Here is a 16,225-nt window from a genome sequence, read left to right as displayed (position 1 = left end):
ACACGCATGCTATCCCACTCTAGCGCGCAGGTTGTTAATGAGCAATGCCATCTCTGTTCGACGCGATTCCAATGAAATGTGTTTTTCGATAAAAATGGTCCATGCGATGCGATCGAATTTAAATTGAAAAATTTGATTTTAATTCTTGCATTCTAAATGTGTTTTCATTAGCATAATTAACGTCGAATTAAAACTTGGCTCGTTCGTTTTCGGTTTCGAATTGTAAAAATAAAATAAATTACATTTTTACAAGCAAAGAAAGTCTGTTGTTTCTTCTGTAGTGGGAATGTGCTGAGCGGGGATGTGGAGCGTGGTGGAGTGACAGCTATTCGTCAGATCGTTAAATAGCTGTTAAGTATTTGTTGAGGATTCATTAAAGCATTTGGTCTGTGCGCGGTCCATTTTGAGTGTGTGGCTTTGGGCTGGTTTTTTTGGTTCGATCTATCCGATTCTCAGTCCCTCCGTCCGTCAGTCAGTCAGTCCGCGTGTCTGGCTGGGTGGCTTTTGTCTTGATTTATGCTTGTGGCTCATTTGTATTGAAATTTGATATATTTCAGCATGTGCTCGATTTTGCGAAGCCGCCGCAAGAGCGTATATGTATTTTATATTCGAATTAATTGAAATGATTGTGATCTACAACACGACTCGTCGGGCACAAATACACCCATACATACACATATATAGTGTATATAATTTATGAATATCGCTTTGCTGGCCTGTATGTTAATGCTCGCAGTGTCTTTGTGTCTTTTCTTTCTGGCGAACGGCGTATAAATTATACGGCACACACAATAGTTATAACACCTCCTAAATGTTTTCCGTAACTGTTGGCGGAGTCACAAATTTTTAGCGGTTGTTGAGCTCGCTTGCGATGTGAAGAGAGAGTATATTGGTTTGGCTCAATGTTCATATTACTGAATGTCCGTTCGTGAGTCTATCCATCCGATCGTAATTTAATCCGTCCGTAAGTCCCATCGTCTGTAAGTCCATCTATCTATCTTTAGTGCAATCTCCATGTTGTTGATTGTCCATTCCTCTGTCTATCCATCCGTCCGTAAGTCTATCCATACATCCGTGCGTAAGTTCACGATCAGATTGTTTGCTCTTTTCTTCCTGCCAGTCCGTACGTCCGCCCATTCATCCGTTATTCTGTCCGTCTGTCCATCCGTCCGTGCGTCTGTCCTTCTGCTGCTGACTTAAGACTTTGTAAAATTGATTTAACCATTCGGAATCATGAACGAGTATTTTGCAGCTGGTGATGCCCGATTGCAACATTCGGTTTTTTTTTTGTCTTTGGGAGGTTCCTTTATTCCATTTTATGGCTGTATTAAAAGTCTATTTAGCTGCTGTGTGGGCGTCGTTTTGCATAGCTTTTAAGGAATGCAAGTTTAGTGTTTTTGGGAAAGTCGCGTTCGATCATTTGATGTTTTCCGCTAGAATGTTAGGCGAAGAGACAAAGTTTTTGTCTATCTATCACATCAAGATCGTATATCACGTCGCTGACAAGCAGGTGTGTTAAAACACCTATACTTTTATTTAAGTATATCATAGCAAAAGAGCCAAAACTTATTTTAAGCTCTAAAAGTAGACATAAAAATACAGAAAAAGTCAATAAAATTTTTAAATTTAGTTTAAAGAGCGAAATAGTTAATAATATGCTTTATGCAGGGAATACTTATTAAAATGGTTTTGATTCTTAATTGCATGAATTTTTTATAAAATAAATGAGATTAACTGTATTTATCCAGTATGTAATCAGAATTTATGTTGTTTTGTTATTTAAATTATGTTGGTTTATTTATTTATTTGTTTTTTTTTTTTTTTAATTTTTATTTTATTCTCGCATTGAACTAAAACAAAGAAACAAAATTAAATGATAAATTAGATTTTTTTGTATTAAATTCATGTGCTTTATATGCAGATTAAATGTTTCGTTTCTTTCTCTCTCTCTCTCTCTCTCTCTCTCTCTCTATACCTCTGAAAAGCTGTTGTGCACACATCCTGGGTTTATTATGTTTAATCAATTGAGTACAGATTCACATTACATTAAAGTAGTATTAGTATAGTCCTAAAGTATAATATAAAGGATCATCTAAAATATGTAAAAAATATTGATATAAAATATAATATATCAAATTCTTCATCAAAATGGCGAATCACCTAGTCATTAATCGCGCCGATAAAGGTATGAAAATCATGGAAAGGAATATAAAAACCTTTCGCAAATCAACACATTTGTCAGGCTACACATTAAGAAACCCGAAATTAAAGTCACATGGAGATGCGCTTAGCCAGAAGAAACAAGGGAGAAGAGAGAAGAGAGAGAGGAGGAGAGATAACCCGAGAGAGAGAGAGACAATGGGAATGGGTGATCACCCGCTGACAGAAAATCACTTGGCAACGGCTGATCATTAACCGATAACACATGACATTAAAGGTTCAAACAAAGTGAAAGACTTTAAACGCACACAAAATGTGATAAATGCCGACCACCCCATGGAACGACAACAACAAGAGAGACGGCAACAACAACAACAACAGCTACAACGACAACAGAAATGACAATGACAGTGACCACATCAAGACGAACAGGTGAGGCGAAAAACGAGCGGAAAATTAATAGTGTGAACGAAGATCGGCAAAAGAATACGAAGACGAGAGCGTGTGTGTGACAGAGTGAGAGGGAGAGAGAGAGAGAGAGAGAGAGAGAGAGAGAGATGAAGTGAGAGAGGCAGAGGTACACACACACACACGCGCAGATGATATCAGCATCTCAGATAGGTATCAGCTTACATTGGAGCCCCGCTTGTGGACGCTCCGCAGCCTCTCCACCTCCCCCAACAACATGACGGCAGCGAGCAGCCGGAAATTTGTCAAAATGTCAACGGGTGAAACAGTTTGTGGCATGGAGTTTTTCGTTTTGGGAGTCCCAGCACACACACGCACATACACACACACATACTCCACACACGCCAGACTCCAGACTCTGGACTCCAATTTTCAGGGCAGGCTCAGGCTCGGGCTCAGGCTCTGAATCAAGCCACGTAGCTTTTGTAAAACAAACCATTAGCAGCTAATAAACATTAGTCATGCGACCAAAAAACGAGTAAGTGTGCTTAAGTGTTGGGTAATCGACTACTAGATACCCTGTAGATGCTAGACATGGCCTGAGATATTTCTTTTGTATTATTTATAAAGTCAAGTTAATTAAATAAAAATACCATTCTATACAAGATTTAGTATTTTGCCTTAAGGCTATTTCTGTCTTAAAATTTGAGATGCTATAGAACATTTTATATATTTAAGAAGTAACTCTTCTATCCATAATCATAAATTTTTAGTTTTATCAGGTATTATATTGCTATTGTCCATAATTTTCTCGGTCCAACTTCGTTTTCCTACCAGAGTCAACAACATAATTGATACTCCCAGCTCCCTAAATATGGCATCTGTACAGGGTATTGAGAGTAAGGGGCTGGAGAATCTTAGCCCGGCCCGATGATTTAGTGAGTGTAATTAAAATTTAAAGTTTCTTTCGCTCGCATATGTAAATGATCTGTGCGGAATTCCACGAAATAAATGAACAAGTTTTCTTCTCTTCTTTAATTTTTGTTGTTGTTTTATTGTGTTTTATAGTCTTTAGTATTTGTATTTCCACTCTCTTGTAGTTTTCGTTTATAATTATAATTTATGCAGTTCGGAGCGTACCGCTTGTTGACAGCAGACCCCATCAATCAGTCTAGGATCGCTGTAGATCGGTCTATTGGCGGCACGGCAGGGTACGGCAGGGTACGACAGGGCATGGCACGGGTAATGCTCATCTGCCACCGTTGCGATGGCGATATGCATCGCGTTTTGTAAGTGAGCCCAGACAAATCGTGTACAAGATAAGCTCACATTAGATTCAAGTCCCAGGTAGCTGCGCTCTAATTGGCCATGCAATTGGATATCTCGCTGGCCAGACCGCCCGCTCCTTGTTGACTCAACGCCTTGTAGCTGTTAATTATACATATATCACTTCATTTACATATACATATATCGGTATAGGGGTGATTCCTTGAATTTCCCGCTTGGCCGTCTGTGTCACCATTTTGTTGCTCATTCTGCGTGCGTCCTTTAGATTTATTGGCCCTGCGCTCCATACAAATCAAGTTGGGCGTTTTGTTTTGCACATTTTTATGGGCGCTACTGATGCTATGCAAATCAGCTATAACTCCATATATATATATGCATATGTGTATATATGTGCTTGTTATGTAAACTGCAGTCAGTCGAGTGGCTTGTAAAAGTTGTTTGAGTAGTTGCATGAATCACACGAGCTCAACAGTAGCGAAATAATGCAGAACAGGAAAGGATATGTTATATTTGGAATTATGTGTGCGAGGCTTAGAAGATTTCCATTTACAAAAAAAAAAAAAAATAAATAAATAAATAAAAAAAAAATAAATAAAATAAAATAAAATAAATAAAACAAAAAAAAAAAATTATTTAATTTATTTATGTATATTTGATTTTTCTTACCAAGTAGTCTCCATAAGATATTTTGGAACTGTGCCTATATTTTTGGAATTATCCCCGAAGCACTTTTTACACTTTTACTACTTCAAACATGATTTGATTGAATCTTTCCACACTTTCTCTCAGCATAAGCTAAATTTATTGCATTATTCTCATCCTGGTACAGTAATTCAAAATAAGTAATTTATAATTTGATAATAATCTAAAAAGTATTTCAAGTTAAATGTGAAATCAAAAGTGGATATAACATCAGTAATATAAATTAATTAAAATTTTTAAAAATATATATAATAATATAAAAATAAAATCAATAATGAATCTTATATAGTACAACTAAAAAATTAAATAATATTTAAATATTTTTTTTTTTTTGACCTGTGAAATGAATATTAATTACTTCAAAATTAAGTTTATTTATTTTAAATTGATTATGTTTTAATAATCCTCTATGGTCACTAGTAAAGAGAAGACTGTTAATAATTTTCTGTTAATACAAATGTGGACTGCGTAGGCTCTAAGATATATTGCCGTTGCTGGCCAACTTACTTAGCCAGACTTGTGCATTTCAAGATCTTTCTGCACTCCTGCGTCTGCTCCAGCTCTTTTCGAGCTCATTACATAAAACTGGACAAGAGATTATGTCACGCTGCTTCCTAGTTAGCCTGTGGGGTATTCTCACCCACACACACACACACACACAGACAAGTTGGGAGCATGATAAGCTGAGCTACAGGCAAATGGCCAGGTGTATGCGCATAACCGTAATATTCACACATGTCCAAGGCAGGACAGTCAACAATAAAAGAAATTCAAATAAGAAAAATAAAAACAGCAGCAGCCTTAGCCTCAGTCTCAGTCTCAGTCTCAGTCTCAGACTCAGCTCCAGCAGCCGCAGCAGCAGCAACAAGAGAAATACATTTTGAAAATTTAACGATGCGCACATTTTATTACCGCAATTAATTACAAAAACAACAACGCGCCCGAAGAGATCTTCAATCTCAGAGAGCCATGGAGAGAGGCAGCGCAGTGGGAGAGAGACAGAGCAAGAGAGCCTCTGGGTTAAATGAGAGAATGAGCAGCTAAAGCGTTAGATCTACTGATAAACGTTATGATAGATGTGACTAGTAAAATGCTACTACCAAATAGTTCTGGGCCGCTGCCTCGGCTGTGACTGCGGCTGTGGCTGTCGCTTTAGTAATTGGAGGCGCAACGGGCAGCTGCTGTTAGCCAGGGCTGCTTAATTGGCTCAGCTGCATGGGAGAGCGTTTCACTCACAGAGCGCAGCTTCAAACTTGTTTCTTGACCAATTAAATGACACAGCCAGAGAGAGAGAGAGAGAGAGAGGGAGAGCGTGTGTGTGTGAGAGAGAGAAAGAGAGCGAGGGGGAGAGACGTAGTTCAGTTGAGTGAGTGAGCGCGCGATCAGCTTCAATCACGACCTGGCTCAAAAGACGTTGTGGACCGTTGGCCGCTTTTGTAGCCGCACATTTCGTATTTTGACGCGTAGCGCGACAGACGGCTCGAACAACTGGTCTATGAACGTTAACTCAAACGCAATGGGCTTTAAGCATACGATGCTGCAGCGCAGCTATGAGCTGGCCGCCTCGCCGGGCCCCCAACTGGCAGCGGCGCCGGCAGCGCCGCAAGTGACGGACTTTAGCATAAGTCGCATACTGGGCAGCTCGGCCAGCAAGGATAATGCGGCTAAGAAATCAACAGCAGGAGGCGTAACAACAGGAGCCACAGCAGGAGCAACAGTAGCAACAGCAGCAACTGCTGCCAGCAATATATTGGATCTGTCAAAGAGTCGCCAACAGGCTGCAGTTCAAGCCGCGCCGGTGCAGCTAAGTCCCGCCGCTTATGGCTATGCCATGCTGCCGCCGGATCTGTTGGCCATGGCCAGTGCGACCAAGTTCTATGCACAATTCTTTCCGCATTTGCTGCCCGCCTATGCAGCGGCAGCAGCTGCCGCCGGGCTGACAACGCCACCCACCTCGCCATACCAGCAACATCAGCAGGCACCACCACAACAACATCAGCAACAGCAACAACACTCGCAGCAGAAACGTTACTTTGCGCCGTATGTGATCAATGGGCAGAGTCCGACGCGCTCCAAGTCCTCCAGCGCCTGCACTCGCGCTGACTGTCTGGAATGCCTGGATTATTATAAACAATTCGGCGCTGGCTATAAGCCAACGCCTCTCATATCGCCGGCGGCTTCATCGGTGAGCAGCTCCAGCAGCTGTCGGCTGCCATCGCGTGAGCTGCTGCTCAGCGCCAGCGCCAGCAGCAACATTTCCCTGACCAACATCTCTGTGACCAATCTGAATCTGAGCAGCACGGCGACAGCGACTGCGATTTCGCCTGTGGCCATGTTGCCCAACTTGAGCAACAGCAACAGCAACTCCAACAACAACAACAACAACAGTAATAGCAACAACAGCACAAGCGCTGGCGAGGAGATCAGCTACAAGTGTCGCATATGCGACAAGGTCTTTGGATGCTCCGAAACGTTGCAGGTGAGTTGAGAACAGAAAAGACTCTGAAGAGTGGGCGTGGATGGGTGGGCTTGACATACCCTGAAACTAGAACAGTTATAGATGAGGATATGCGAGTTGGCTTAGCGCACTTGTAGAGTGGATGAGTGGGCGTGTTTTTTAGGAATTTAGATCAGTTATGAATGTGCATATACGAGGTTACTTTAAAGAATTTTAATCTTGCACTTGTATAGAATACATATAGAAATACATTTAATTTCATTTCAAATTTATATTTTATTTGTCCAAAAGGAAAAGTGATACCTATATCGTATGTATTAGTACGATAGCAAATTTCAATGGAATGGATGCAATAAATTATAGTTTTTGTTTTAACATTACAAAAATTAATATTTGTTGTGCATTTTATTAATTATCAAAATTAAAAACATATTTTTTTACTGACTAGTATTATATCCCCCAAACATATTTTTGAAATAAAAAAAAATAAAATTAGGGCAAAAATAAATAAAGTCTTGGGTTAGGTCGTAGATTTCTGAAGTCTTCCTCCTAGGGGCTAAAGGATAAGTAGACTATTTTGCCACTTAAAGAAGGTTATTTATTATATTATGAGATACATACATAAGGTATGGTAAAGTAAAGAGAAAAAATGAGATAAGAGACAGAGTTATTTCAATTTGAAACAATATATCAATTATGAATAATTAATTAATAGATATACACTAATGCTTGTTATGAAAATTTCTTAGAAAAGCTAATCAATTTTAAAAGGGCTTTTAAAGCTCTATAGATTCCTATTATCCCATTTTATTATCCCACTTGAGATATTTAAAGATATCACTACTTATCACTATCAGTAAATCAAAGTTTGGGTGGGTTTAGAAAGAGACAATTTATAAAATTATTCCCTCAAATACAAAAATATAGTAACATTTCGGATAAACCATAGCAAATTGTATAAATTTTCCATTATTTATGGAAATATGCATGTTAATAGTACCAAAAGATCTCTCATACAAAAACAAATAAATTGCTTAAACAATAATGATATTTTATATCAAATATAAAATATATATAATGATTTGGTTCGTTTATGGATTATTTAAAGTCCCAAATACCAAATATTTGAAATATAAATTGTATTTGAATTCGGAGAAATCCAGTTTGGCTTATCTTAAGCCTTCAATCTGCATAAGCAAAAGCACTAGCGATAGGCAGCAGCTCAAGGCATCATTTTTCTTGTTATGATCACAGCGAGGCAGCCAGTGGGGCGGGGTCTGAGCCAAAGGCGGAGCAAACAGCGTAGAGCAGTGAGCGTAACAAGCGGGCAGCGCAGGGGCAGCAGAGTGACAGCAGCAGCGCAGCTGCGCTGCTCATGCAAATCATGTTGATCGTTAAAAATGGTGGCGCCCAAAACAGAAGCAAAACGGTGAAGAAGAAGCAGGCGAAGAAGCAACAACACCAAAATGTGAGAACTGGTTTTACGCATGGGTGCAGCAGCAGCCACAGCCAAAGAGAGAGCACAGCAACACAAGCAAACGAGAGTACAGCCGTTAGAAAGAGAGCGCCATTGAGCGCGGTTAAGCAAAATGGCCGTCAAGCCAATGAGCAGCATTGCTCAATGCTCCCTTTCCCACACACACATACACACTAATTGACTCACACTCACCACCTCTACCGTTCTCTCTCTCTCTCTCTCCCTCTATCCCATTGTAGGCGCACGAGAAGACACACAAATCGCCGCGCTACGAATGCTCCGACTGTGGCAAAGGCTTCTCCCAGCTGCGCAACTATAAATATCACCTATCCGTGCATCGTGGCACCAAAGAGTTTGCAGCCGAGTGCCCGGAATGTGGGAAGACGTTCAACGACAAGGGCTACCTCAGCAGCCACATGAAAATCCATCGAAATCGCAAGGAATACGAATGCCCCTATTGCCCCAAATCGTTCAATCAACGTGTCGCCTTCAATATGCACGTCCGCATCCATACGGGCGTCAAGCCGCACAAGTGCGCCGAGTGCGGCAAACGATTCTCCCGCAAAATGCTGCTCAAGCAGCACATGCGCACCCATAGCGGCGAGAAGCCATATCAGTGCTCCGTCTGCGGCAAATCCTTTGCGGATCGCAGCAACATGACACTGCATCATCGCCTGCACTCGGGCATCAAGCCCTTCAGCTGCCCGCTCTGCCCGAAGGCCTTCACCAAGAAACATCATCTGAAGACGCATCTCAACTACCATACAGGCTGCAAGCCCTACGTCTGTCCACATCCCAATTGCAATCAGGCCTTCACGCAGTCCAGCAATATGCGCACGCATGCCAAGAAATGCCAATACAGGCCGCTAGATGGCGCTCAGGCATTTCCGTTGCCCCCCAAGCAGCAGCAGCAGCAACAGCAGCAACATCTCCAGCAGCAGCAGCAGCACACATTGTCTCTGGCCCCAGCTCCTAGCTTTGTGATGCCACCAGCAACGTTTGCTGCCGCCGCATCCGCATTTCCGCCGGCCCAGCAAACGCTGCTCAGCAATCTGCGCACATTCTAGCCAATAGGCGGAAATGAAAACTCCGAGTAGCAAGTGACTGAATGAGCTGAGTATGAACCAAGCCTTTAGGGTTTAGGTTTAATAATATATTTTCTTATGTTTTTATTTAGGAAAACATCCCCAAAAAAAATCTAAATTGATAGATATTTATAATCAAAAATTGGCACATGCATAAATTTAAGTTATACATTTTTTTTTTCTATAAAAATTACTTTTTCATTCCTTCAATCTATTTAATATATATATCAGGCTAGTTTCCAAAATGTTCAGATAAACAAAAATATTCATATATGTATTGCTTAAAAATACAAATATTTTTTTTTTTGTTATCTTACTGTAAAAAACGAACATTTTGCAGACTAACCTCAAATTTTCTTTTAGTTTTGCTGATTTTTCTCGATTTGTTCGACTTGCTTTTGAAAACATTTGTAAATTCGATTCAACAGTAGATATATTGGAAAAAAATTTTTCAAATGATAAAAATTAGTCACGATACCTTAATCAATTCTAATGAAGAAAGAATCGAGAAAAATACTAATTTTGTATATAGCTATAAAATTTTAAATACAAAAAAGAGAAGTAATTTATAACAGAGTAAAATAGAACAAATATATGTGTATAATATCACAGTTACTTGTCACTGTCACAGTTCACTGCAATAATTTGTAAATATTTAGGTTAAGTTTGTAAAGTTAAGGTAGCCTTTGCATTTGCATGTGATTTAAGTTAAATCAGAGACGAGTTTTCAAGAAATAAAAGAAAATACATTTTTAAAAGAAAGCGGATAACTAAACGATAATTGGCAATGAATGAGGAATTCGAGTTGAATCCAAATGATGAACGTCTGACCACAGATCTTCAACTAATACATTATCCGACCTACGGCCCGTTCTATGGCATAATGGGCGTGTCGGTGGCCATCGTCTTCTCTTCGGTTGGTGCCGCCTATGGCACAGCAGTGTCGGGCACGGCGATTGCTGCCACGGCTGTGATGCGACCTGAGCTAATCATGAAGTCGATCATACCCGTTGTCATGGCCGGCATTATAGCCATCTATGGACTGGTCGTAGCGGTGCTGATATCTGGCAAGTTGGACTCGGCGGCCACCTATTCGGTGGCCAATGGCTATATACATCTGTCGGCTGGTCTATCTGTGGGCTTTTGTGGAGTAGCTTCTGGCTATGCCATCGGATGTGTGGGCGATGCCGGTGTACGTAATACGGCCCTGCAGCCGCGGTTATTTATTGGCATGATCTTGATTTTAATCTTTGCTGAAGTCCTGGGCCTCTATGGCATGATTGTGGCCATCTATTTGTATACCAAAGAAATTTAGTCGAGGCGTTGTTTATGCTAAATTCTAACCAAATAAACTTTTTTATTTTTATTGTACCTTAATAACAAAATGTACCTTTATTCCATTAATCATTTGCAGACATTTATTCAAATTACATGTACCTTTAAAATTTGTAGTACGAAAATCAAATATGGCGCCAAAATCTTCGTGCCAGTTTTAGAGATGACACACCGATCGTTTACGAACATTGCCTACTTTTTATTCGCTGTTAAAAGTCTCAGCCGTGCTGTCGGCAACATTATATGCGACTGTTAACAGCAATACGGTCGTTGTTAACAGGGCGCTCCACCAGCTAACAGTAAAGACTCGTAAAGTTAAGCAGAGCCGCTCCGCACTTAACAGTCACTTCGACGCATTTGTACCTGTAAAAAGGTAACAGTTCACGTCAGCAACATACACACGCACGCCTCATAGCTATCTGTCACATTTGCACACACACGCGCATGTCAATGTGTCTTTAGTTGTTTTTTTTTTCCTTTTTCTAATTTCGAGTGAAGCATATTAACAAAATTCGTGTAAATGTTACAATTCCTTGTGAAATCATATATATGTAGATATAAATTTATATATTACTCACTATAAACGTACACTTTGCGTTTGCTTGCAGGCGCAACAACAAGAAATACGCAACAATTCGGATTCACTTTTCGCCAGCGTGGGCAAAAGCGAAAAGCGAGGAGAGAAAAAAGAACACGCTGCCATGGCCGAGTATTGGCAGCAGCAGCAGCAGCCGCAGCAACAGCAGCAGCTGCCCCAACAGCAGCAACAACCACAACAGTTGTCCCAACAACAGCTAACAAATGGAGCTGGAGATTCAGCATGCTCGAACACAGCCAATGGCCACTCTAATAATAATAATTATGTAAATTTTAATCAATTTATCAGTCAACACAATTTGGCCAGTTCCGTTTATAATGTTAGCGGCGGCGGCGGGGGTGCCTTTGGCCTAACTCCAAGCAGCAGCGCCAGCAGCGGCTCTAATGTGAGTAAAATTACTTGCCATTTACTGTTACTTTTATAAATTTAGCCCTTTTGTTCCATTTACAGTTATATGCGCCACACTTTTATGGCAGCCAAAATGGCGACAGTTACAATGCAGCTGGCGCAGCCGTTGCCTATCCTGTGGTCTATCCAAATCCATATACATCCTTCGGCCCCAATCCGTTTGCTGCTTCTGCTGCTGCCTCGACTGGCTACGATTTCAGCGCTTCCAAGCTTCAGGCAACAGCGCCCGAATTTGTGCCCAATTTTGCCAAGCTGAGTCTAACAGCGGCAGCAACAGCGACAGCACCGATAACAGAGAGTGACTCTGTTAAAAATCATAGCAACAACAATAACAACACTGCCACACAGCCAAATGGAGGAGCAGCAGTAACAGCGGCGTCGAGTGGGAATTCAGCTCAGCAGCCGCAACGAGTGGAGCCTAGACAATCGAAGAGTCAGGTCAGCAGTAGCGGTGGCGGCGGTGGCGGCGGCGGCAACAACGGTCGCCAGCAGCGACGCAACGAATATCGCGAGGAGCGCAATGAGGAGCGGTATGAGCGCGGCAAGAAACCGCAGAAACAACAACGCTACGATAATCATCGCAGCAATAAACGACGCGATGATTGGAATCGTAATCGCGATCGCATCAATGGCTATCCACGCGCTGCTGAGGAGCTGGACACCAGCAACAGCAACGACAGTGCGCAGGCTTCGCCCGAGAAGCAACAAAATCAGCAGCAGCAACAAATCTCGCCCAGGCGCGCACCGGAACTGGAGAAGCTGTCGCAGCGCGAGAAGCTAATGCGCGACATTGAGCAGCGCCGACTCGAGTGCCTCGTCTGCGTGGAGCTGATCAAGGCGCATCACGGCACCTGGTCGTGCCAGAACTGTTATCACGTGCTGCATCTGAAGTGCACCATCACCTGGGCGAGCAGCTCCAAGTCGAACGAGGGCTGGCGCTGTCCGGCCTGCCAGAATGTGCTGCAGGAGCTGCCGCGCGATTATCTCTGCTTCTGTGGCAAGCTCAAGAATCCGCCGTTGACGCGCAACGAGCTGGCCCACAGCTGCGGCGAGCTCTGCTGTCGCGTCGAGGGCTGCAGCCATGCGTGCACTCTGCTCTGTCATCCGGGTCCGTGTCCGCCGTGCCAGGCGAACGTGACGCGCAGCTGCGGCTGCGGCCGCACCTCCAAGATAATGCAGTGCGCCATGAAGCAGCCGCTGCAGTGCGACGCCATTTGCGACAAGCTGCTCAACTGCGGCGAGCATCGCTGCCAGCAGCCCTGCCATGCGGGCAAGTGCGAGGCGTGCTCGGAGCAGGTGCAGCAGAACTGCCATTGCGGCAAGCAGCAGCGCGAGGTGCTGTGCACCCGGGAGACGCAGGACAAGCGCAGCTACTCGTGCAAGGAGTGCTGCGGCAAGCCCCTGCCGTGCGGCAATCACAAGTGCAAGGATTCGTGTCATGCCGGCGCCTGTCGCCCCTGCAAGCTGAGTCCCACCCAAATCACCAGCTGTCCCTGCGGCAAGCTGCCCGTGCCGGCGTCACAGCGCAGCAGCTGCCTCGATCCGGTGCCCACGTGCGAGGGCACGTGCAACAAGACGCTGCGCTGCGGCAAGCCAGCGCATCCCCATCAGTGCGCCAGCAAGTGCCACCTGGGCCAGTGTCCGCCCTGCCCGAAGCAGACGGCTGTGAAGTGCCGCTGCGGCCACATGGATCAGATGATCAAGTGCCGGCAGCTGTCGACTCGAGCGGACGATGCGCGCTGCAAGCGACGCTGCACCAAGAAGCGCAGCTGCGGCAAGCACAAATGCAACGCCGAGTGCTGCATCGATATCGATCACGCCTGTCCATTGCCCTGCAATCGCACGCTGACCTGCGGCCGGCACAAATGCGACCAGCCCTGCCATCGTGGCAATTGTCCGCCCTGCTACCGCAGCAGCTTCGAGGAGCTCTACTGCGAGTGCGGCGCCGAGGTCATCTATCCGCCGGTGCCCTGCGGCACCAAGAAACCCGTCTGCAAGCGCCCCTGCTCGCGCACCCACGGCTGCGAGCATCCACCGCAGCACAATTGCCATGCGGCGGCCACCTGCCCGCCCTGCATGATGTTCACCACGAAGTGGTGCCATGGCCAGCATGAGCAGCGCAAGACCATACCCTGCTCCCAGGCCAGCTTCAGCTGTGGCCTGGCCTGCGGCAAGCCGTTGTCCTGCGGCCGGCACAAGTGCATCCGGCCCTGCCACGATGGCGAGTGCCAGCAGACGGGCGAGCAGTGCCGCCAGAGCTGCACCAAGCCGCGCCTGCTCTGTGGCCACAAATGTGCCGCCGTCTGCCATGAGGGCGACTGCCCGGAGACGCCCTGCAAGGAGCTGGTCGAGGTGCAGTGCGAGTGCGGCAATCGCAAGCAGAATCGCAGCTGCCAGGAGCTGGCGCGCGAGCATAGTCGCATTGCCACCGCCCAGCTGGCGTCCTCCATGGCGGAGATGTCGCGCGGCAACTACATGGAGCTGAGTGAAATTCTGGCTCCCAACAAAAACAACAAGTCCAACAAAACGTGAGTGGAATAAATAATTAAATATAATATAATAATAATAAGTAAATATTTGCCTTCTGCTCCGACAGCTTGGACTGCAATGAGGAGTGTCGCCTGCTGGAGCGCAATCGTCGCTTGGCCATTGGCCTGCAGTCGCGCAATCCGGACGCACAGCTGAAGCCGCTGACCAAGTACTCGGAATTCTTGCGTGGCTTTGCCAAGCGCAATCCGGCGCTAACTAAGAGCGTCTATGAAACGCTCACTGATCTGGTGAAGCTGGCCAAGGAGAGCAAACAGAAGTCGCGAAGTCACTCCTTTCCCACCATGAATCGTGAGAAGCGCCAGCTGGTGCATGAGCTGTGCGAGGTGTTTGGCGTGGAGTCCGTCTCCTATGACAAGGAGCCCAATCGCAATGTCGTTGCCACGGCGCACAAGGAACGCGTGAGTGCCATGCAATTCAATTAACAATTCTATATATATTTTAATTATTATTGATTAATCTACCTAATGTAGTGCTGGCTGCCGGCTACGAGCATCATGGAGGTGCTGGCACGTGAATCGGGGCAACGTCGCGTCCCAGTGCCCAGCAACAATGCTTGGGGCCTGAAGAAGTAGCATTCGTTTAATGTTGACGACAATACAGAACAACAACAACAACAACAACAACAACAGAAAGAGAGACACAGTTTGTAGTGTAGCTTAGGATGATGGGGAGAGAAAGAGAGGGGAAATAGCGACCTCGACTCTTTCTCTATGCCGGAACAAAACTGAATATAACTTCTTAAATGTTAGCTAAAAAAAAAAAAAAAAAAAAAAAAAAAAAATCTAATTGTTGGGGAATGAAAAAAATGAGAAAAGGAAAAGGATTACCATGCCGGATATACCAAAAGAACATTATGGAAACAGAACAATACTTAATGCAAATGGATACTGTTAAACGACTTTGAACTGTTGTACGATGAATTTATGTAAAGCTGAATCCTACGACTACGTTGCGTATACAGAATAATAAACAGAATATGAAAAACCATAAGCAAAAACAAAAGCAAAAAAAGAAGCAGTGTAATCAAAAGGATAAATTGAGCCAGCGACTGAATACCTTGTGGCCTGCCAAGGATTTCGACTGCATGGACTTTGAGTAGTGCGTACAGAGTTCTATTACTATTTTACTAATGATAAATAAAATGTGTCGTCTTTGTTTAACATTTTCAAAAATACGCGCTTAATGATTGTAATTAATAAAGAAATACTAAAACGAACAGCGTTGCTTAAGTTTAACCGGTGACATTTTTCTTTGACTATGCAACACTGTTTTTATTGTGTGTCTTAGCTGGTTGCGGTCTGTGCTTAATAGGTTCCATATCCTGTGGAATTTTATAAGAATGTTTAGGGTATTTTAGTTATTAAAAATCTGTTCATATAATAATATAAAATTTTAGATAAATAAACATTCGTACTTGATTACGCATGTACAAGATGTCTAATTTTTTATAATGATCATGAAACATTCATCTTGCTCAATAAACCATATTTATTGAAGACACACACCAATTCGAAATGGCCTAGGGCACTGTCGTTTGTATATGTGTCAGGTTGTTGTCCACACTAAACGAATTCCACGCAGTGATGGTAGAAATATTTGCTAGGTTTGAAAACTAAATGAAATACAATTTTATAAATTTATAAGAAAAATTGAAACGTTTATTAACAGGTAGAGAAATACAATTAATTAAAATATAATTATGAAAACGAGTGTTAACTAACAACGTTCAGCGTGTAAAATCGGATTATTTTGAAAAT

At 43.4% G+C, this 16,225-nt stretch overlaps 2 protein-coding genes and 1 pseudogene across 3 annotated transcripts; all 3 read left to right on the top strand.

Moving 5' to 3' along the window:
• The first annotated feature begins 5,800 nt into the window (after nucleotides 1-5,800).
• On the top strand, nucleotides 5,801-9,842 carry LOC108611663 (uncharacterized). The gene is made up of 2 exons (XM_018004414.2): nucleotides 5,801-7,036; nucleotides 8,732-9,842. Exons 1-2 carry the CDS (start codon nucleotides 6,053-6,055, stop codon nucleotides 9,557-9,559), a joined length of 1,812 nt encoding a protein of 603 aa, XP_017859903.1. The 5' UTR covers nucleotides 5,801-6,052; the 3' UTR covers nucleotides 9,560-9,842.
• Nucleotides 9,843-10,181: 339 nt separating this feature from the next.
• LOC108611665 (V-type proton ATPase 16 kDa proteolipid subunit c pseudogene) lies at nucleotides 10,182-10,982 on the top strand (annotated as a pseudogene).
• Nucleotides 10,983-11,271: 289 nt separating this feature from the next.
• stc (nuclear transcription factor, X-box binding stc) lies at nucleotides 11,272-15,703 on the top strand. Of its 2 annotated transcripts, none has more exons than XM_018004412.2 (5): nucleotides 11,272-11,428; nucleotides 11,521-11,895; nucleotides 11,961-14,446; nucleotides 14,515-14,866; nucleotides 14,939-15,703. In XM_018004412.2, the coding sequence occupies exons 2-5, from the start codon at nucleotides 11,614-11,616 to the stop codon at nucleotides 15,038-15,040; spliced, it is 3,222 nt and encodes a 1,073-aa protein (XP_017859901.2). In that variant the 5' UTR covers nucleotides 11,272-11,428; nucleotides 11,521-11,613; the 3' UTR covers nucleotides 15,041-15,703. The 2 variants fall into 2 exon arrangements, with proteins under 2 accessions (XP_017859901.2, XP_089322110.1); XM_089465984.1 differs by having other exon boundaries at nucleotides 11,316-11,463.
• The last annotated feature ends 522 nt before the right edge of the window (nucleotides 15,704-16,225 follow it).

This window comes from Drosophila arizonae, chromosome 3, assembly GCF_054131065.1.
Source record: "Drosophila arizonae isolate 15081-1271.41 chromosome 3, UAZ_ARI_1.0, whole genome shotgun sequence".
Classification (NCBI taxonomy): Eukaryota; Metazoa; Arthropoda; class Insecta; order Diptera; family Drosophilidae; genus Drosophila; species Drosophila arizonae.
The sequence above is the reverse complement of the archived record's forward strand: the minus strand, read 5'-3'. Positions and strand labels throughout refer to the sequence as shown.